The 20430-nt window shown below is 50.3% G+C and overlaps 2 protein-coding genes and 1 pseudogene across 3 annotated transcripts; 2 read left to right on the forward strand and 1 right to left on the reverse strand.

Moving 5' to 3' along the window:
* Nucleotides 1-850: 850 nt before the first annotated feature.
* On the reverse strand, nucleotides 851-6837 carry LOC139184952 (UL16-binding protein 6-like). 2 transcript variants are annotated; one of them, XM_070796342.1, is made up of 6 exons: nucleotides 5133-6837; nucleotides 4104-4284; nucleotides 3062-3325; nucleotides 2540-2821; nucleotides 1560-1699; nucleotides 851-1156 (listed from the first exon to the last, which is right to left on the reverse strand). In XM_070796342.1, exons 1-5 carry the CDS (start codon nucleotides 5655-5657, stop codon nucleotides 1590-1592), a joined length of 1362 nt encoding a protein of 453 aa, XP_070652443.1. In that variant the 5' UTR covers nucleotides 5658-6837; the 3' UTR covers nucleotides 851-1156; nucleotides 1560-1589. The 2 variants fall into 2 exon arrangements, with proteins under 2 accessions (XP_070652443.1, XP_070652442.1); XM_070796341.1 differs by having other exon boundaries at nucleotides 851-1195.
* A 61-nt stretch (nucleotides 6838-6898) lies between these two features.
* Nucleotides 6899-18703, forward strand: LOC139184958 (UL16-binding protein 3-like). Its single transcript, XM_070796346.1, has 5 exons — nucleotides 6899-7063; nucleotides 15787-16050; nucleotides 16287-16562; nucleotides 17166-17301; nucleotides 18478-18703. The coding sequence occupies exons 1-5, from the start codon at nucleotides 6991-6993 to the stop codon at nucleotides 18539-18541; spliced, it is 813 nt and encodes a 270-aa protein (XP_070652447.1). The 5' UTR covers nucleotides 6899-6990; the 3' UTR covers nucleotides 18542-18703.
* Nucleotides 8366-10198, forward strand: LOC139184843 (tyrosine-protein kinase RYK-like; annotated as a pseudogene).
* Nucleotides 18704-20430: the final 1727 nt, after the last annotated feature.

Raw genomic sequence — 20430 nt, forward strand, 5'->3', positions numbered from 1 at the left:
GCGCTCTGCTACGAGAAGTCATCACAGGGAGCTGCTCTTGCACCATAACTAGAGAGCAGCAAGTAGAGAAAGCCCGCACACAGCAGTGAAGACCCAGCACAGCCAAAAATAAATACATCTTAAAAAAACAATTCAGTTAAACTTCACAATAATGTAACACAACAAATAGGAGTACCACAGCATATATATTCTTTTGTGTTCAGCACTTGCCTCTCAACTCCTTTTTATGAGGCATCTATGGTTTTACTGTGGTAATGTATTCTTTATTTATTGTGTTATAGTGTTCCATTCCTGGCTATATCACACTTTATCCTTTCTTCTGTCCTGGATACATTTTTACACATTAACATGTTAGTATGTTAATACATATATTAATCTACATGATAATTCAACTGGTAGCCTCATACTTTTGTGTCATGACATCTAGGCAGTTAACACTTGATTGCAGGTTTCTGCATATGTATTAGTCTGCTAGGTCTCTAAAGAAAAACTACTTTTCTATACTCAGAACACCAAATATGACACCAAAATGTGGGTTTTAGAAACTCTGATCCAGGAACCAGGACTCCGACCAAACGTATACTTCCTATTGTACCACAACACAGACTATAACCACACACCACCGACTGAGTGGTTTCAACAAGTCTTCCTGGAGGTGAGGATTTTATCACATGAATTAAGAAGAACATTCAGCCCATAAAAGCATGCGGTAACTTAACTATACATGAAAGTGAGTGTGAACACCTAAATTATGTCTCATTAAATCACATAGTATATCCCTAATGCATAATCTTCTTAACAGAATTAAAAAAATGCCAACCCCCGCCCCCCACCCCAATTTCACCCCACATGAAGGCAAGTCTGATGGAAAGAATAGCATTGGAAGTTTTAACTGATTGTGAGCAAATATTTGACTTTTGCAAATCCTCAAAATGACCAAGTCAATACATCTTAAGGGCCCATCAACAGTCCTGGAAAGTGAAGGAATTCTTAAGCATAGGCTTCTTTAGCTTCTTGTTAAATCCCACTCTGAGTAGAAGGTAGTATATTAGATCAACAGCCAGAGTGTCATCAAGGGTCAGTTTTTGCCACCCAGAGTTGGTTTAACATTGTACCTTCTCATAGTCCAGGGAGAAACATCCAGATGATGGAATAGCTGTTAGAACCACTGGGGAAAATGTTGAGCTAGAGAATGCTATCATCAGAGAACAAAAGGTTTTTTTTAATCAAAGGTCTGGGAAAGCCTGAGTAAGATCTCAGGACAACACCCCACCCCACCACGTCTACATCTTGTACCCGGGGCCCCCAAAGGAGAAGACACTTGTCTTCATCCCCACTCCCACTGCACTGTCCTGCTGCCCACACCAGCCTCTTCTACCCCACCAACAGAGTGGTTCCCAACCCTACAGGGAAGTGTGGGGGCCCAAGACAAAGACAGAACATCATCTTGGTAAAGATGGGTCCAGTGGACAGGGGCTTGGTGAAACCCGTGGCTCACCTCTCCCAAGTCCTGACCAGAACAAACCTGCCTAGGAGCCAGAGGCCGGCTGGCTTCTCACCTGCTGTGGTCCCTGATTTCTTCATAATATTCATGACGATGAAGCAATTAGAACTAACTGGGTGATGATCAATAGGATAATGCAAGAGACCAATCGGATGGATGCAGACTGGCTGATATCTGGGGCCATTATTATTGGTTCTAAAACGAAAAAGCAAAAGCCTTGTCAAATCTAAGAATACACCTTCCTCAGCACGTGCTGTCCTTAGCACATGTTCCCCATATAGTTACTGACTCATGTGAAGCCACTCTTCAGGTCCAGGTATGGAAAGATTAATGGGCTTGTGCTCTGTCTTTGTGGAGCCAATATTTCTCCTGAGTTGTGTTAGTCGCTCAATCATGTCCGACTCTTTTGCGAGCTCATGGACTGTAGCCAACCAGGCTCCTCTGTCCCTGGGATTCTCCAGGCAAGAATACTGGAGTGGGTTGCCATTTCCTACTCCAGGGGATCTTCCCAACCCAGGGATCAAAGCTGGGTCTCCTGCCTTGCAGGCAGATTCTTTACCGTCTGAGTCACTGAGACAGCAAATGTCCATCTGATTATCTTTCAGGTGGACATGTTTACTATGAGGAGTCCTTTTTGAGGAGGACACAATTAGGGGCACTTAATTCTGTCTGGGAAGGGATAAGGGCTTCATTAAGTGACATTTGAGCTGCTTAAAGGATCAGTACGACAAGAGGGAGAGAAGGCCTGGAAACATAATGCATATATAGGTTTGGGGACCATCGAGCAGTGCCTGGGGTCTTGGTTAATGAGGAAGGGGGCTCCTGTGCTGAGGGAGGTGGGCTGGGAAAGGAGGATGCTGGCCAGTTCTGTGCTATGCCCATCACTGACTCTCCAGACAGGAAGCCCACAAAGAGATCAGTCACTCCATCCATCATCACATTTTCAATTACACTAACATATGTGCTCATATCCACACATGAAGGCACTAGACCTTTGAAGAGAGCTGCCACCTCCCCCACACCCCACTCAGTTACCTGTGGGCTCTGGGACCAGCATCTTCTCCCAGTGTTTCAGGAATTCCCTAAGCCAGTAACTGCAGTCTCCTGTTGAAATGGTCCTGAAATACTCTGCCAGTTCCTGGTTGTTCTCCCACTCCTCCTTGATGCCTGTGGCTCCAGGATCAATGACTGTCCAGGTTATGCTCATGGTGTCAAGGAGGAGGGCTGTCTGTCCATCGAGGCTGAAGTGCAAGGATGCACCAGAGCGTTGCTCAGCTTCACGTTGACAACACAGCTTTACCTGCAGGGTGGGAGGACCTGTGCCCCCCATACACAATGAATCTTTCTGGACTCTCCACAGTCCATCCTCCCCAGTCACTCAAGTGTGTCTGCACATCTAGGGGCTCGTGATCTTCTGACCATGACCTGCCCCATTTTACCCATCAGGTCCACCGGGTCTCTAAGGCTGGATCCTGTTCAGTCCTTTCACAGGAATGCCCTCCCTGCATGCACTCTTTCTCTTGCTGTCTCCTGCTCCCACCCCCTTCCCATACTTACCCCTCGCCTCCTTTTTGTCCAGTTTGATGACAGGCAGGACCATCCTGAGCTCTCTTCCTGCTTCTATCAGCGTTTGGCTTATTTCAGTCCACGCTTTCGTGTCGTTTACCTCCTTTCCCAGGAAACCCAAAGGTTTGACCTTGTTGCTGGCACTGTCATACCGGAGGAAAGGCTTTGTGTCCACGGAGCCCTGGACTTGACACCAGGGCTGGCCAGGTCTGGACTGAGATTTGACAGTGAGGTCAAGGCACAGAGAGTGGGCATCTGTGAGAGAAAACCACAGGTATGGCTGGGAATTTCCTCCTCCAGGGCCTGGTTGCAGAGGGACGGGTCTCTATCCCAGATCCCCTCCTCTGCTGCATTCTCAGTCCTGCCTCACCTTTAACTGTCTGAGCTTTAGTTAAACACTTTGATGCCACCGTGGATCTTTTCTGTCCATATGCTATTAGCAGGAAGATTTATCTGCTATATGGTGGCTCAGGCAGTAAAGAATCTGCCTGCAATGCAGGAGACCCAGGTTCGATCCCTGGAGAAGGAAATGGCAATCCACTCCAGTGTTCTTGCCTGGAGAATGGACAGAGGAGCCTACAGAGTCCATAGGGTGGCAAAGAGTTGGACACACCTAAGTGACTAAATATTCACATGCCAGCTTGTGAGGCAGCAAAAACAGAAGACAGTGTCTGGTTTCTAGAGACTTAAAATCTATCTGAACAGATAAGACTTTCAACAGAATGGGGAGAAGGATGCCATAGGACACATGCCACATTTCGATGGGTCCCTAGTCATCAGGAAAGTTTTACTGGAGTAGGAGGTAGGACTTGCCAGAAGAGGGAAAGCTGCTACAGGAGCACAGGCCCAGGCACCATGCCTTGGGTGGGGTCCTGGAAGGCAGGGTGTCACCTCCTGGGCAGCCAGTCCAACTAAACCACACCCTCACCATCCTAAGAGCAGGTGGACAGGGGCCCACCAGGGTGGAGCTCCTTCCCTCCCCATTTTGTCATGTCCCCCTCACCCACCAGAGCCCCAGATCCAGGACACTCACTGCCCGGAGTCTTCCTGGCTTCTATCAGCAGCAGTATCAGCAAAAGATGACCTGTGGTTTGTGCCAGTGACATTCCTCCCTGCAGTTTTAGGAGAGTGACCAGCAAAAGGTAGCCTGGGGTGTGTCTATACCTCTGTCTCCTGGCACCGCCCAAAGTCTTTAGTCCTAGACTGAGGAAGCCCTGTTGAAAAACAAGAAAAATAACACTTATACCCAGGAAGTATTTCTTAAGTTTCAAATGTAATTACTCATTAAAAAAAAAAATACTCATGACATTACAAAGCCAAATTCACTTTGAATAACTATCCTCTCTCCAAAACAGCCCTTTTCTGGTGTGAGCAAGAAAAGCCCACGTTCTGTTGGCTCTTCTGCTCATTCCTTGAACCACTTCCTGCTCTAATCTTTCTTTGAACTCCTTCCTCCCTCACCCCCACCCCACAGCCGCTGCCATCTCCTGCTCAGTTATCCCTTCTTTTCTCCTACATCCACTTTCCATCCTAACCTCTCAAACCTTCTCTGTAATGATTACGATTCACTACATGTTAGTCACTCAGTCGTGTCCGACTCTTTGCGACCCCATGGACTGTAGCCCGCCAGGCTACTCTGTGCATGGGATTCTCCAGGCAAGAATACTGGAGTGGGTTGTCATTCCCTTCTGTTAATCAAACCAGCAGCGGCCGACCCCACCAGGTCTGTCATATCGGAGGAGGGTGTACAACAGAGTCCAATAGTCCTGTTGGAGCCGAGCTCCAGAACAGCCGGGAATTTATTACCGTTTGCTCACCCGCAAGTGGCAAAGTCCTCCCAGGGCCCCGAGGAGCAAGCTCACCGCAAAACATTGACGGATTTTGCCGAGTCAAGCAGCAGCGGCCCCCTCCCGCCTTTCCCAGCCCCCTCCCCCGCGCTACCCGTCTCCAGCACGACATCAGCCGCGCAGGTGGCTCAACCCCGCGGTCTCCGGGCTGGTGGCTTCGGTGTGGCGAGAGAAGACAGAACATTTGCGGGGGCCCGTCCTGGGTTCGCACTCACCGCCCACTCCTCCGCACCCGGCTCCTGCGATCTGCGGGGCGCGGTCCTCGCCTGCCCGGTCCAGCCAAGGTCGCTTTCGTGCAGTTTGAAACCCCGAGAGAACAACCACAAGATAAATCCTGAAACTCTCCTCGGGGTTTTCACTTTGAATCGCTCTTTCGACTCTGCCCGACACCTCGAGGCCCCGGCTCGGGGGAAGCTCGGCCGGCCGCGTTCGGACAGGCGTCGCTGGAGCGGGGATCCCCGGGCGGGCGCGGAAGACTGGCCCCGGGTCGAGGTGCTGCGCTCGCGGGACGGCGCCCCTGGAGGCCCGCCCGGTCGGTGAGTGAGTCTTTGTAAGGAAGTGCCCAGGGTTGCGGGGTGATGACGAGGCTCTTTCCGGTTGTCAGTCTGGGCGCCGCCGCGGTGCCTTCGGGGACCCACGAGCTGGGACGAGGCCCGGCCAAGGAGCCACGGGCGATTTCTCCGTCCTTCCCCCGGGCGAGTTTTCAGGCGCTCTGGCTCCGCCCCTCTCTTCTCTACCATCGCATCTTGGGTTTCCTAAATCGATGTCACCCTGGCCACCTGTCCAGCTGCCCCAAGTCAGTCCTTCATGGATGGCATTCCTTACAAGGGCAGCTCAGTTAGAACTGGACATGGAACAACAGACTGGTTCCAAATAGGAAAAGGAGTACATCAAGGCTATATATTGTCACCCTGCTTATTTAACTTCTATGCAGAGTACATCATGAGAAACGCTGGGCTGTAAGAAGCACAAGCTGGAATCAAGATTGCCGAAGAAATATCAATAACCTCAGATATGCAGATGACACCACCCTTATGGAAGAAAGTGAAGAAGAACTAAAGAGCCTCTTGATGAAAGTGAAAGAGGAGAGTGAAAAAGTTGGCTTAAAGCTCAACATTCAGAAAACAAAGATCATGGCATCTGGTCCCATCACTTCATGGGAAATAGATGGAGGAACAGTGGAAACAGTGGATAACTTGATTTTTCTGGGCTCCAAAATCACTGCAGATGGTGATTGCAGATGTGAAATTAAAAGACGCTTACTCCTTGGAAGGAAAGTTATGACCTACCTAGACAGCATATTGCAAAGCAGAGACGTTACTTTGCTAACAAAGGTCCGTCTAGTCAAAGCTATGATTTTTCCAATAGTCATGTATGGATGTGAAAGTTGAACTGTAAGGACAGCTGAGCGTGGAAGAATTGATGTTTTTGAACTGTGGTGTTGGAGAAGACTCTTGGACTGCAAGGAGATTCAACCAGTCCATCCTAGAGGAAATCAGTACTGAATATTCGTTGGAAGGGCTGATGTTGAAGCTGAAACTCCAATCCTTTGGCCACCTGATGCAAAGAACTGACTCATTGGAAAAGACCCTGATGCTGGGAAAGATTGAAGGCGGGAGGAGACGGGACAACAGAGAATGAGATGGTTGCATGGCATCACCGACTCAGTGGACAAGAGTTTGAGTAAACTGCAGGAGTTGGTGATGGACAGGGAGGCCTAGCGTGCTGCAGTCCATGGGATCGCAAAGAGTCGGACAGGAGTGAGCAACTGAACTGAATTGAAGGAACAAGAGCGTTGCGGTCTCCTGTAACCAGCGCACGTGGGCGCCCAGTGTAAAAGGCGGGTAGGCTGCTTTACAGGAAGGCAGGCGTGTGAATGAGGGAGCAGGCAGCAGTCCCCGCCCAGATCCGGCGGTAACCTGGGCGGGGCCTGTCGGCGGAGGAGGCGCTCAGGCAGTCAGAGCAGAGGCGGAGGTCCAGGCCACAGCTGCCGGCTAGCGGGAGAGGATCGCGGGTTCTGACTTGGCAGCCTCGCACTCCTGCAAAATTGGGATCCAGGTGGCAAAGGGAGAAATGGGTGGCTCCAAGAGCAGTCTTGGCTTCCTCGTTTTGCTTCTGATTGTGTTGTTGAGCGGGACGTCCAGCGGTGAGTTCGGGGATGAACCTGCTGGGGAACGCGAGGAGGTTGGATGGGTTCTGACCCGTAAAGGGGATGGGGGTGGTGTCCGTGGGGCTTCGCGAAACTTCTTGCAGCGTGTCGCCGCCGCCCCCTCCTCTTTCCCTTCCCTCGGCCCCTTTGCTCCTCGGTGGCTCCTCCCGGCTTCTTGCCGGCTCTCTGGGCCAGAACAGGGGTACCTTGGGTGTAGTAGTAATGCCGGGAGTTTGGGAGGTGACGCTGGGAGAAGAGGGGGCTGGGACGCGGCAGGAAATGCGGTTGAAACCCCCCAAGGGTCCAGCCCGCCCCTGGGAAGTGGGAGCCCTGGAGCAGGGCCGTTTGGGACCAGTCGGCCTTCCCAGGGAGAAGGGACCCAGACCCACCCCGAAAAGCACACCCTCCCGCCCCGACCTGTGCAACAGAGACCCTTCTGGTCCCTCCATCTCCCGGCCCTTGAAGGACCAGCGCTCTTTCCCGGCCGTAAGTTATAAACGCAGAGCAGACCCGGGTGCCCAGGCGGCGGCGGCCGCGCCCTCCCGGCTGAAACGTGCTTGAGTTGCTCTTGTCCGAGCCGCAGCTGCTGGCTCCACTCCCGGCCCGTGGACTCCGCGGCGCGGCTCCTCCCCGATCTCGGGGCTCCGCGGCGCGGCTGCATCCGGGACCACCGAGACTCCGCGGTGCGGCTCCACCCGCGATCCCGGGGCTTCGCGGCGCTGCACCTCTCAGATCCCCGAGACTCCGCGGTGCGTCTCCACCCGCGATCCCGGGGCTCCGCGGCGCGGCTCCTCCCGGATTCCCGAGACTCCGTGGTTCGGCTCCTCTCCGAACCCGAGGCTCCGCTGCGCGGCCCCACCTGTGATCCCCGGGCTCCGCGGCGCGGTTCCTTCCCCGGCCCGGGCTCCGCGGCGCGGTTTGTTCCCAGATCCCGGGCTCCGCTGCGCGGCTGCACCCCCGACCCCTGGGCTCCGCGGCGCTGCTCCATCCCCGACCCCGGAGGCGGGTGTGAGCCTTTTCCTGATCAGGGACCAGGTGCCCTGGCTCATTGGTTTAGATGCAGAACTTTTTTATTAGAGAAGTGATCTTGTTGGACACTACGTCTATCCTTTAACCTGTTCGTACCCAGCGAAACAGATGTCCTGCCTTTCACTTGGCCTGCAGACTCCAAGTTGAATATAAGCAGGTTTCCAGGTAGACAGTTTCATGGACCTGCCCCAGGTCAGCATTTCTGCTTGTTGGGGGTGGGGGTGCGAGTAACAACGGGGTGGGGGTATTTCCACGCACTGTATCAGTGATTTGGCTCTAGCTCTCCTTTTCTGCAAAGTAGATGATGAGGTTATGATACTAAATGCAGCTCAACTTGACAGTAAATTCTTCAAAAACTTCCCTTCTTCAAAAATTTGAAAGGAAGGAAAATGTGCTACAAAAAAGCAGAACTATTTATGATCCTGTTCATGCAGCTCCAGCTTCTTCTACCCGTGTGTTTTGTATCAGCACAGGGGTTTGCCCTGCAGTTATATTTCTTGTAGTAATAATATTAGCTGTTTTGCACCTTCATAGTGTGACAAGAATTGAACTGGAAGACAGCATCAGTGTCCAATAGTTCCCAAGGGTTGTCTCAGCCATGTCTCAGACATGTTCCATGTCTGAGAGGAGACACACCCAACAATGGTACTTCCATCCCATTATCCTACCTTGTGGGTGGGTAGAGGAGTGTCTTGAGAAGTGCCCCTCTTTTGGAGGCCAGAGCTAAGCTGAAGGATATTGAAATATCCAAGGAGAGGATAATTCTATCCATGGAGAGGATGTACTCCAAGAAGGTAGTTTAGGGCGTATTTTCCATGGGATTTATGTAGATGAAAAAGATCCAAATAAAGAACAGCAATCATTTGTAAAAACAGAGATTAAGCTTCTGAAATTCAGGTGACAATACTCCCTGAACGTTGCAAGCTGTGATATCTTCATCACAGAAATCTTCCTCCTATTTCCCTTGTGTGTATAGAAGATAGAGAAAACCCCTGGTGATATTGCCTTACATGAATTGGGAGAATCGTAAATAGTTTTCACAGCATTGCAAATTGTGTGTCTGTGTGTGTATTAGTCAGTCAAACTCTTCTGTCCAAGGAATTCTTCAGGCAAGAATAATGGAATGAGTGGCCATTCCCTTCTCCAGGTGATCTTTCCAGCCCAGGGATCAAACTCGGGTCTCCTGAATTGCAGGCAGATTCTTTACTGTCTGAGCCACCAGGGGAGCCTGCAGTACAAATTAGTAGAGGCCAATAATCCGCAGGCAATTTCTCAACAGGACCTGGTCCACAAGGTCAGATTGCCTGTGGAATGGATTACCTGGTCAGAAGAGAAGCCCTCCACAAAGACCTGGCTACTAGGAGCTCTGCCATTGATGACAACCTCAAATTAAGAGTACAGATAGCCCCTCTCCAGAGTCTTGTTCCCCATGGACTCTCACTGTCTGGAGGACAATTAAAACGTGGGATCAATGGATGGCTCATGAATGTCTGGTTAAGAATGAGGTCTCCAGACTTCCCTGGTGATTTAGTTGCTAAGACTCCACACTCCCAATGAAGGGGCCCGGTTCGATCCTTGGTCGGGGAACTGGATCCCACATGCTACAACTAAGAAGTCAGCATGTTGCAACTAAGAGTCTTCATGCTGCAAAAAGATCCCAAGTGCCACAACTAAGACCCAATAGAGCCAAAAAAAGATAGATACGAAAAAAATAATTTATTTTCATTCTCCAGGGCTAGTGATGTGTGGGCCTTCAGAGTGATAGTGTAGGAGCTCATGGCTCTGGGTCAAATACCCTACACGGATGTCGACTCTTTAGAGATATGAAAGAAGGTCATCAAATAGCCCAGCCTATCAACTGTCCTGATGAACCATTTGCTGTGATGGCTTGTGCTGGGCCTTAGATTCGGAGGAGAAGCCCAGTTCCAGCAGCTGGCCCAGTGTCTCACAGGGTTCCATGCAGCCCTGGGGGTCTGTGTCTGACTGTCCTCTCACAGTCCCCCAGCATCAGGGGGACGATGCCTGCTGAGGCCCACTTGGAGCCAGCCAGTCACAAACATCACCCAGCACTGCAGAAGCACATTGTCTTCCAGAACACTGTGCCTTAGCAATGCCATAGCATCTGAACTTTCTAAGACAGACTTAATGATGTGGAATATTTCCTAGATATCACTTTCATTAGGTTGAACTGAAAATGTTTGTATAAATTTTTTGACCAAGAAAGTTTTAAACAGTGTTATAAAATAAATAGTTTTTAAAATTGTTTCAACACAAATACTTGGACTAGCTTAGTGCCAAGTGCTTTTTAGTTTTTACTTCATCAAAGTAATGTAGTTGATTCACCCTTGAATGTGCCAGGCTTAGTTGCTCAGTCGTGTCCGAGTCTTTGCGACCCCATGGACTATACAGTCCCTGGAATTCTCCAGGGTTGAATACTGGAGTGGGTAGCCTTTCCCTTCTCTCGGGGATCTTCCCAACCCAGGGATCAAACCCAGGTCTTCCACATTGCAGGTGGATTCTTTACCATCTAAGGCACCAGGGAAGCTCAAGAATACTGGAGTGGGTAGCCTCTCCCTTTTCCAGGAGATCTTTCTGACTCAGGAATTGCACTGGGGTCTCTTGCATTGCAGGTGGATTCATTACCTGCTGAGCCACCAGGGAAACCCTTAAGTTTCTTTCTTCTTCTTCTTCTTCTTCTTTTTTAATATTTATTACTAGTCTTGGGAATTATTTGTCTAAAAGATAAAATACTTTGTCTTAGGAAAAGAAAAGTGAAAAAATGCTGTTGCCTTGTACAGGAAAAGGCAGTGTTGGAGGAAGAAAAAAGATAGAAGGAAAAAAAGAGGAAAATACAGTAGAAACAGAAACTACTCTTTCATGAAAAATTGCCTTTTTATTTTATTTTTTTAATAAAGAGGGGTTCTGCCTTCTTACTTTGGGGAAAGTAGCAGCAGAATTCACTGAAACATCTTAAATTTGGCAGATCCTAGCATATGGCACCCCACTCCAGTACTCTTGCCTGGAAAATCCCATGGATGGAGGAGCCTGGTAGGCTGCAGTCCATGGGGTCGATAAGAGTCAGACACGACTGGGAGACTTCACTTTCACTTTCATGCATTGGAGAAGGACACGGCAACCCACTCCAGTATTCTTGCCTGGAGAATCCCAGGGACGGGGGAGCCTGGTGGGCTGCCATCTATGGGGTCACACAGAGTCGGACACGACTGAAGCGACTTAGCAGCAGCAGTAGCAGCAGCAAAAGCAGCATTTCTCAGAGCCAGAAGTGGATTTGGGGCAGGTCAATAGTAAACACTGGTGATTTTATTTATTTTTACTTTCTGGAAAAGGAGATAACACAATTCCAGAAGGTGCAATCATGTTTTAAGGTTAATAATACCTTTTACCACACCTGCACAGAATGGGTGCCTGAGTTGTGTTGGGTAAAAAAAAAAAAAAAAAGTAGACAGATTTTGTGCTTATCTTCAAGGCTGGCTTAAGTATAAAATGGATTTTTAAACACACTTGAAAAAATTAAAGAATTCAATTTATTAAAAGAAAAATTACATATGCATTGAATGTAAGGCTGTCAATGCCTAGCCATTGATCAGCACCTCCCTGGAGTCAAAGCTCCTCCCAGACAGCTCAGGCTGTTACAAATTGAAGCTGGTTATGACTCATATGCTACCACTGGTGAAGTTAACAAGTGGTGGAAAAGGAGAAGCTGGTTTGTTCAGGAGCCCTGGGAAATAGTGACCTAATGTTTTCAGACCGCCTCCAAGTTTCCAGGTTAGAAAGGGGGCAGAGGTGGCGGCTGCGGGCGCATCAGCGTCTTGAGCACAGTCAGGGTGGTTGGCACAAGGCGAACGTTTGCGCACCACCAAATTATGGTTCCAACCAGTCTGGGGTTCTGCGTGTTTGCAGCCAGCAGTTTTTATGTGCTGGAGGTCTGCTTTCTGTAGAAACAACTTGAGGCTTGTGTCAGCTCTTTGTTATCTTTCAGGGAACTGATAATTTCATGACACTGCTATGTGGCTGGTCACAGTCTAAATTGTTACCAGTTTCCCAGCACAAGGAGTATTCGTTTCTCCATCTTCACATATTCTAATCCTTAACTCGTAAACCACTGTTTTGAGACTCACAGGAGGCCTGGCTGACTGAAACTTTTCTACAAACAAGAGGCAGACAGAGACCATGGGAGGCGGGGGCAGGTCTTTCCCACTAAGGTCCCCTAGAGCCCTTTTGGTTACAAGACCATTTATTACCCACTTTTCCATGGTCCCAAGAAGCCCAGGGCCTCCAACAGCTTCCTATCTCTTGAAGAGAATCTAAACATGCCCTCTCTCAACTGGCATCTTATCCCTCTGTCTGATAATTCACCCAGCAAAACCCCCGACCAGACCCCCAGGACCTAACTTAGGAGGGACAGGAACAGGGTCCCAGAGTATGACACAGGGCTCAAGGGTGAAACTGGGCATCCCCACTTCTACCCTTTGGTCCTACATTCATAGTGTCTAGGAATTGGGACAGCAGCAGCCTATAATGGTTATTGATTAAGGGAGGAGTTGACAGATTTTTTTTCTGCAGAAGAAAGTAAATCTCGAGGTCTCTTTAGGCCATTTGGTATCTGTCTCTGGGTGCAAAAGGAGCTTCCGTATTTGTGGAGCAGCAGGAGCCAAATATAATGTGTAAATCAACTGAGAACCAGACTTGTCCACTGTCCTGGTTTCTGACCCCAGTAATGAGTGACCCATCCCGTAGAGAAGCATCCAAGAGCTGCCTCAGTTGTCTGTTTATGAACCAGAAACTTACCGTGTCCTGCCTTGTAGCTTCTGGTGGTGGGACTGTGATAGGAGTGTGGATCTGGCTGTTATGGGCTAATGCGCCACCTCTGCTGTAGTCTGGCTTCCTTGGTTCAAGGAGCCATAGGGGATACTGCATGAAGCCACAGGTGTGAGCAGGGGATTGTGGCCCTGTATCAACTCTGGTGTCAGGCCTAGGTCACCTGCTGGCACATCTTATTTGTTCCCTGTGGCCCTGGTTATGCCAAGCCACATAATCACTTCTATCCTATGACGGCTGGCCTATCTGAACTAATGGTTGGGGTTGGTGAACCCAGATCATAATGGGCAACTCTGACATTCCATGACCAGAGGCCTCATCTCTGCCAGGCCCCAGGACCATACCAGGAGCCGCACTGAATGGTATGGGCTTTCTCACTGCAAGTGGTATGTCCTTTCTTCAGGACACGAGGAGTCTGTGTTGTGAGCCTCCAAGTAAAATGCCACCTACAGCATGTAGCACCTTTCTGAACACAGGAAGCTATGATGTCACTGGTTCTGTTGGGTCATCTGCCCAAGAAGCAGGTCCAGCCACACTCATCATTCATCAATTGTGACTGCTTTTGTGCCAGGACAGCAGTTGCAGCAGAGACCTAGGGTCTGTGAAGCCTGAAATGTGTCATATGTACCATTAGAGGGAACCTAGGACCTCAGTGGTAATTCAGTGGAGATAAGATAGGGACCACAGCTCTGCAGGCCTAGAGAGATTGTAGGTTGGTACTCGTTTTCATTATTTCCTCCAGGAGATGATACTGTCTCCATGTACTATCGGGGGATGGGGAGTCAGGGTGAGAAGAATGAATGTGGAATCCACGACTATGGTACCTCACCCATGGCAGTTTACTAACAACACAGACTGTGCATTCATGTCAGAAGCCCAGGACGTGTGCAATGGACACTGAGTGGACCTGTGGACCCAGAGATAACCACTGTCAGCAGGACCTGGCACAGGTGTCTATTAATTGCCTGGTCCTCAGAGCAATACTTCACAGCACGGGGGCCATGATCATGCTACCGTTCCTGTGTGTGGTGTTAGTAACACACTGGGTCCCATATGAATGTGGGAGTAGTTTCTCCTTCTGCACTTCCAGTTCAGTTCAGTCACTCAGTCGTGTCTGACTCTTTGCCACCCCATGGACTGCAGCACGCCAGGCTTCCCTGTCCATCACCAACTCCCAGAGCTTACTCTAACTCATGTATATCGCATTAGTGAAGGCATCCAACTGTCCCATCCTCTGTCGTCCCCGTTCCTCTGGCCTTCAATCTTTCCCAGCATCAGGGTCTTTTCCAATGAGTCAGTTCTTCACATCAGGTGGCCAAAGTATTGGAGTTAGTTGCCCCAGTAAATAACCGTGTGGCTCATCGGGAGAGTATGGAAGGACTTCTGCACTTGCTGTGGTGATGAAAGGGCCGTCTTCACTGGGACGTGGCTTCTTTCTCTGGTGATGCCTTCTGAGAAGTAGCTCAGTTCTGGAAATTTTGGTAGGGATGTTTGGTAGGGATGGCTGCTTTCAGCCTACTGATCATCCAGTCTTGTGTTTGTCTCTCCTTGTTTTCTGTCTCTCAATCAAGCAGTTTGCATCCAGGTTCACTGACCATCTCTCTGCCTCTAGGATCACCCTGTGCTATGAGCCAGCATTGTACTCTCTGCAGTCAGGCCCTGGCTGGCATTGGGACTCTCTAATCACTTTCAGCTTCCCTGATAGCTCAGTTGGTAAAGAATCCACCTGCAACACAGGAGACCCCAGTTTGATTCCTGCGTCGGGAAGATCTGCTGGAGAAGGGATAGGCTAGCCACTCCAGTATCCTTGGGCTTTCCTTGTGGCTCAGCTGGTAACAAATCCGCCTGCAATGCAGGAGACCTGGGTTTGATTCCGGGTCGGGAAGATCCTCTGGAGAAGGGAAAGGCTACCCACCGCAGTATTCTGGCCTGGAGAATTCCATGGACTGTATAGTCCATGGGGGTCACAAGAGTCAGATATGACTGAGTGACTTTCACTAATCACTTTGACCGTTGTACCACCTGTGCTCCTGACATACAACACTCCACCTGGAATCTGATCTTTCCCCATTTTCCATCCCTGTTCCTGCCGGAAGCCCACAGGAACACGGTCTCCTACCACTATCCCTGATTTCCAATAGTCATCCTTGAACTATTGGAGATGCTTCTCATCTGTGCTTTCCTCTCAGGCTCCATGGAGTCCATCAGGCTTTCCCATGGCGCCTGGTGGCCTGGACACTTTCCTGCCCTTTCATACCATGTCCCCCTGGCAGATGATCCCCTCCTCTACCACCTGCCTCAGAAGTTCTGGATTTTCTCTTTCATGCCATGTGGGCCAGGCCTTTCTCCAGGCTTCCAAGACCCATCCTAATGGGAGATCAGCAGTGTCTCCCCGGCCTTGCTAAGTCCTGTGACCCCTAGTTGTGAACTCTCCCTTCACCAACTTGGGGTTCTGTGCTCACCCGTCCCCTCTTTGCCCCTCTCCCTGTCATCCTGCTTCCTCAGGAGCATCCCCTCAGGCTCCCCATCTCTCACAGGAAACGGGGTTAGATTCTGACAGTCCTCTGTCATCTAGGCTTTTCCTGCATAGCACCCTGGCACGTCTCTGCAAAGGATGCTGGGAACAGACCTGGTGGACAAGGGGACACACCCAGGATGTGTGAAATTTGCCAGGCAGGGGACTCCTCCTTCTCCACAAGGAGAGGAGGGGCACTGGCTGTGTGGTGTGTGTTGTGGGGTGTCATGGCTCTGTCAGCCCAGCCCTGCACTTTACTCTGCTCTCACATAACTGGGGGAAGGGGCCTCAGGGTCTTTTTCCCCAACCTCACCCTCACTGTGTTTTGCCTTCACAGATGCTCATTCTCTTTCCTATAATTTCACCATCGATCTTCAGCCCAGAGATGGTCAGCCATGGTGTGAGGTTCAAGGAGAAGTTGATCAAAAGGTCTTTCTCTCCTATGACTGTGATAGAGCTAATATCAAGTACATGAGTCCATTGGGAGAGGAAGTGAAAAGTATGAACGCTTGGGAAACACAGACTGAGGCACTCAGAGGCATTGGAGCCTTGCTCAAGAAGCAGATGCCTAACGTTACACTGGAGAAACACACAAACAAGGGTGAGTTAGAAAGTCTGAATGCAGGAGGAGTAGACTGGGGGCTTAGCTGCATCCACTGTTTTTGGGTAAAAAAAAAAAAAAAGGATATTGTCCCTGCCTAGTAGTCCAGTGGAAAGAGCAGCTGTTGCAGGAGAGACCAGGGCCAGATTAGCTGGGCCCAGGGGAGGTGTACCCAGGTGGGGCAACGAATCTGTCAAGCTCAGAGGCTGAGCTCTTTCTTTTCCTGGTGGGGTCAGGCCTTCTGACCCTGCAGGCCAGGATGACATGCTGGCGAGAAGACAACGGACTCATCAATGCATCCTGGCAGTTTGGCTTCAATGGACAACTGTGCCTCCTCTTTGATTCGGAGAGTGGATACTGGACAATGGTTCATTCTAAAGGGAAGTGGATGAAAGAGAAGTGGGAGAATGACAGAGCTGTGACGGAGTTCTTCAAGAAAGTCTCCATGGCAGACTGTCAGTGCTGGTTTCAGGATTTCTTGCTGCGCTGGGAGAAAATGTTGAAGACCGCGGGTAAGTGAGAAGAGTAGGAGAAAGTGGTAGTTCTCTCAGGGTGACATGGACCCACCCCTCTGTGTGTGTGTAAATGATCTGTCAGAGGTGAGCTGTCCTGGGAGAACAATGGCCCGGGGATGCTCTGTCATCCTCCTTCCTCTTCCAGCTCCTGATGTCTCTCTTCACAGCACAGGCCTTTGGACGAGTGAACATGGATTCCCACGGATCCTAAACATGAGAGCATCTCTGTGATCCCAATCTCCTTCTTACTGTTCCCTCTTTCCAGAATCTTCTTTCAAATGTCACCAATCTTTCTTCTGGAAATCTGTCAATACCACCTCTGCTGTCAACTCCTGAGGACTCCATCCTCAGGTCACTGTCTCTGATGTCACAGCAGGACTGAGTGGCTGTGTTGGAAACCTTGCTCCCCCATTAGCTGTCAGAGCCCCATGAAGACTGGGCTCCTCCCTTCCCCCCATCTCACCTGAGGATCTATCTCAGGGGCCTCCATGTGATGTGTGTAAACTCTCTGCACAGTAGGGGTACCTGGGTCAGGGGGGCGAGCAGGCATGTGCTGAATTTGGGGTCTGGACAAGGGCTTCACTCTTATTCTCCTTGCAGGATCACTGACCACGGGACCCTCTACAATGCAGCCCATGGCCCCAGACAGCAGTTACATCATCTGGATCACCACCGGGGTTCTCGCCAGTTTGGTCATAACGGGCATCATAATAGCCTGTATCCATTACAAGAACAGGTACTGAGGGCAGAATTCAGAGGGAAGGCAGGGGCACAGGGCCTGGTGTGAGGCCAGGGAAGGTGAATCCCAGCCAACCCCTGCCCCTCCGTGAACCTCCTCATCCTGAAATGAGCCGGTGAAGAAGACCCCATATCACCTGAGAGCAGAATTCGGACAAAATCAGGCCTCAGTTCTGAAAGGTCCTCACTGTCAGATGACAGTGGGAAGTGAGGGGTGGCTGGGGCACGGGAAGGCTGAGGGCCTATTGATGCTTAAAGGGTTCAGTCAAGTCCCCTGACTGAGCACAGACTGCTGGCTGGCAGGGCCCCTGGTAGGTGGTGTGAGAACAGCAGGCACTTAGGGTGAGGGCAGGACTCAGGGGGGCTGAGAGCAGCATGGGGGCTCCACATGATGTGTCAGCAGGGAGGGGACCCACCCAGGGGGCCAAGATGAGAGGGGCTGGGCTCTCATCCCAGGAGGAAGGGGTGGGAAGGCCTTTGCAGACCCAACTCCAAAGGCCTGTTCTCACAGGAAGTGGCCTGGGTCATGCAGGTAAGGCAGGAGCCCCACAGCAGAGACTGTGGGAAGGGCTGAGGCCAGGCCTGTGTTCCTGGAGCAGCAGCAGTTGTGACTCAGCCTGTGGCCTGCAGGTCACCAGCCTCCTGGGGACCCAGAGCCTCCATCACTGAGCGGCCCTGCCTTGAGCAGAGGTGCCTGGGGATGGTGGGCCTGAGCTGGGGTGGAGGCGCCCAGCTGGGGGTACCAGGAAGAGATGGGGGGCAGGGACCCTGGTCCTGAGAGCTGTGTGTGCTGCTGGCTCAGAGGCTAGAGGGGAGCAAAGGAAGGAGGTTTGCCTGCAGCCCCCCAAGGCTGTCAGGAAGAAAGGCCCCTCCTCCCCGGACCTGCTCCCTGGTCCTTTAGGCCCTCTTCGGGGAGGATCTGGACCTGAGTAAAGGGAGCAGATTGATTCCTCACTGGCTCTAGTCCTGAGCCTAAGCAGGGGGTGACTCTGTGATGCAAGAAGGAAGCCAGGAGGTGACAAGAAGCTGCTGGGCCTGGGGTGGGGGTGACGGTGGAGGACATAGGGGCCCCTCAGTGAGGGTGGGACTGGAGGGGGGGTTGGGGAAGGGTAGCCCCAGGAAAGTGACAGGAGTTCCTCAGCCTCCTGGACCAAAGCCTCTTTCTTTTCTGCAGGAGATGGTGCTCCCAGGAAGCGCGACAGGTGCTCTGTCTGCCTTTCTCTTGCTCTTCAGTTTAGATCCAGGAGATCAGACCCCATGAATCCTGAGTCTGTTTTCTGGTTACAGTGACACAGTAGATGCATCATCTCATGGGCTTCATCACATTTGGGGAAGTCCCACTCAGCGTCTTAAAAAAAAAAAAAAACAAGCAATTTACCACCACTTCCTCCTGGTGCTAAGAGATGGAATTTCTACACTGAAATGCTCAAGTCCTTGAAGAAATCTCCACAAACAGGACATTTGTCATCGTATTCTAGTTTGTGGATAATTAGACTCTGCCTCGTGACCTCATTCTTGCAAATGATATTGCAAGAAAAATACCATCTGCTATTACAGGACTCAGGGATTCTTTCTGCGTCTGGAGAAATCACCTCAGCCTATTTTCAATAGAACAAAGTTTTATTTATAACTGTTTCCCTTAATAATTTATCACGCTTAGTCGCTGTGTTAGTGGCTCAGTCGTGTCCAACTCTTTGTGACCCGGTGATCAGTAGCCCGCCAGGCCCCTCTGTCCATGGGATTCTCCAGGCAAGAATACTGAAACGGGTTGCTGTTTCCTTCTCAGGGGACCTCTCCAACTCAGGGATTGAACCCGCATCTCCTGTGTCTCTGGCATTGACTGGCACATTCTTTACCGTCTGAGCCACTGGGGAAGCCTATTTGTTATGGTAGTGCTATTTAAATAAAAATCTCAGTACTCCAGGAAACTTGAAGTATTTAAGATTTTTGTTTTCTAACCCACAAGAGAGGTCATGACGTGTCACCCTTTGTCCATCTTGTGGGATTCGATGTCCCTGGCGATTCTGAGGACACATGGTCTGAGAGGACACGTGCACCCTGTGTTCACGGCAGCGCTGCTCACAGTAGCCGGGACCTGGAAGCCACCTACACGTCACCCACAGATGAATGGGCAAAGAAGATGTGGGACATATACACAGGGCAGTATTACTCAGCCTCAGAAAGAATGAAACAATGCCCTATGTAGCGCCAAGGATGGACCTGGAGAGTGTCATATTGAACGACATACGTCAGACAGAGGAGCAGAAACACCTTCTGACGTCCTTCATACTCAGAATCCAAAAAGTCGTGATACAAGTGCTCTTACTTACAAACCAGAAGGAGACTCACAGACTTAGAGAATGAATTTATGGTTGCAGGGGGAAAGGATGGGGGGAAGGGATAGTTAGGGAGTCTGGGATCAACATGCACACACTGATTTATTTAAAATGGATAACCAGCAAGGACCTACTGTATAGCACATAGAACTCTGCTCAATGTTCTGTGGCAGCCTGGGTGGGGATGGAAGGGGAGTTGGGGAAGAAAAGATGCATGTATGGAAGTGAAAGTGAAAGAAGGTTAGTTACACAGTCATGTCGGACTCTTTGGGATCCCATGGACTGTAACCGGCCAGCCCGTCTGTTCATGGAAATCTTCAGGCAAGGGAGTACTGGAGTGGATTGCCATTTTCTTCTCCAGGGGATCTTCCTGACCCGGGGATCGAACCCGGGTCTCTTGTATTGCAGGCAAATTCTTTACCAACTGAGCCACCAGGGAAGATAGAGACATGTATGTGTATGTTAAATCCCTAGCCTAGCTTCTTTGTATTGCTCATTCAGGACGCCTGCACTCCTTTCTGGGTGTATATTTCCACCTTGCTTCCCTCTTAAATAAACGAACTCTTTCTGTATGTCTCCAGTAATAACTTTGGTACCTGTTTTTACAGTTTTTGCCTCCTTCAGTTCAGTTCAGTTCAGTCGCTCAGTCATGTCCGAATTTTTGTGACCCCATGGACTGCAGCACGCCAGGCTTCCCTGTCCATCATCAAGTCCCGGAGCCTACTCAAACTCATAGACTTTTCAGTATGGCCATTCTGATCAGTGTGAGGTTCCTTGAAGGGGGAAGGAGA

Source organism: Bos indicus, chromosome 9, assembly GCF_029378745.1.
Source record: "Bos indicus isolate NIAB-ARS_2022 breed Sahiwal x Tharparkar chromosome 9, NIAB-ARS_B.indTharparkar_mat_pri_1.0, whole genome shotgun sequence".
Classification (NCBI taxonomy): Eukaryota; Metazoa; Chordata; class Mammalia; order Artiodactyla; family Bovidae; genus Bos; species Bos indicus.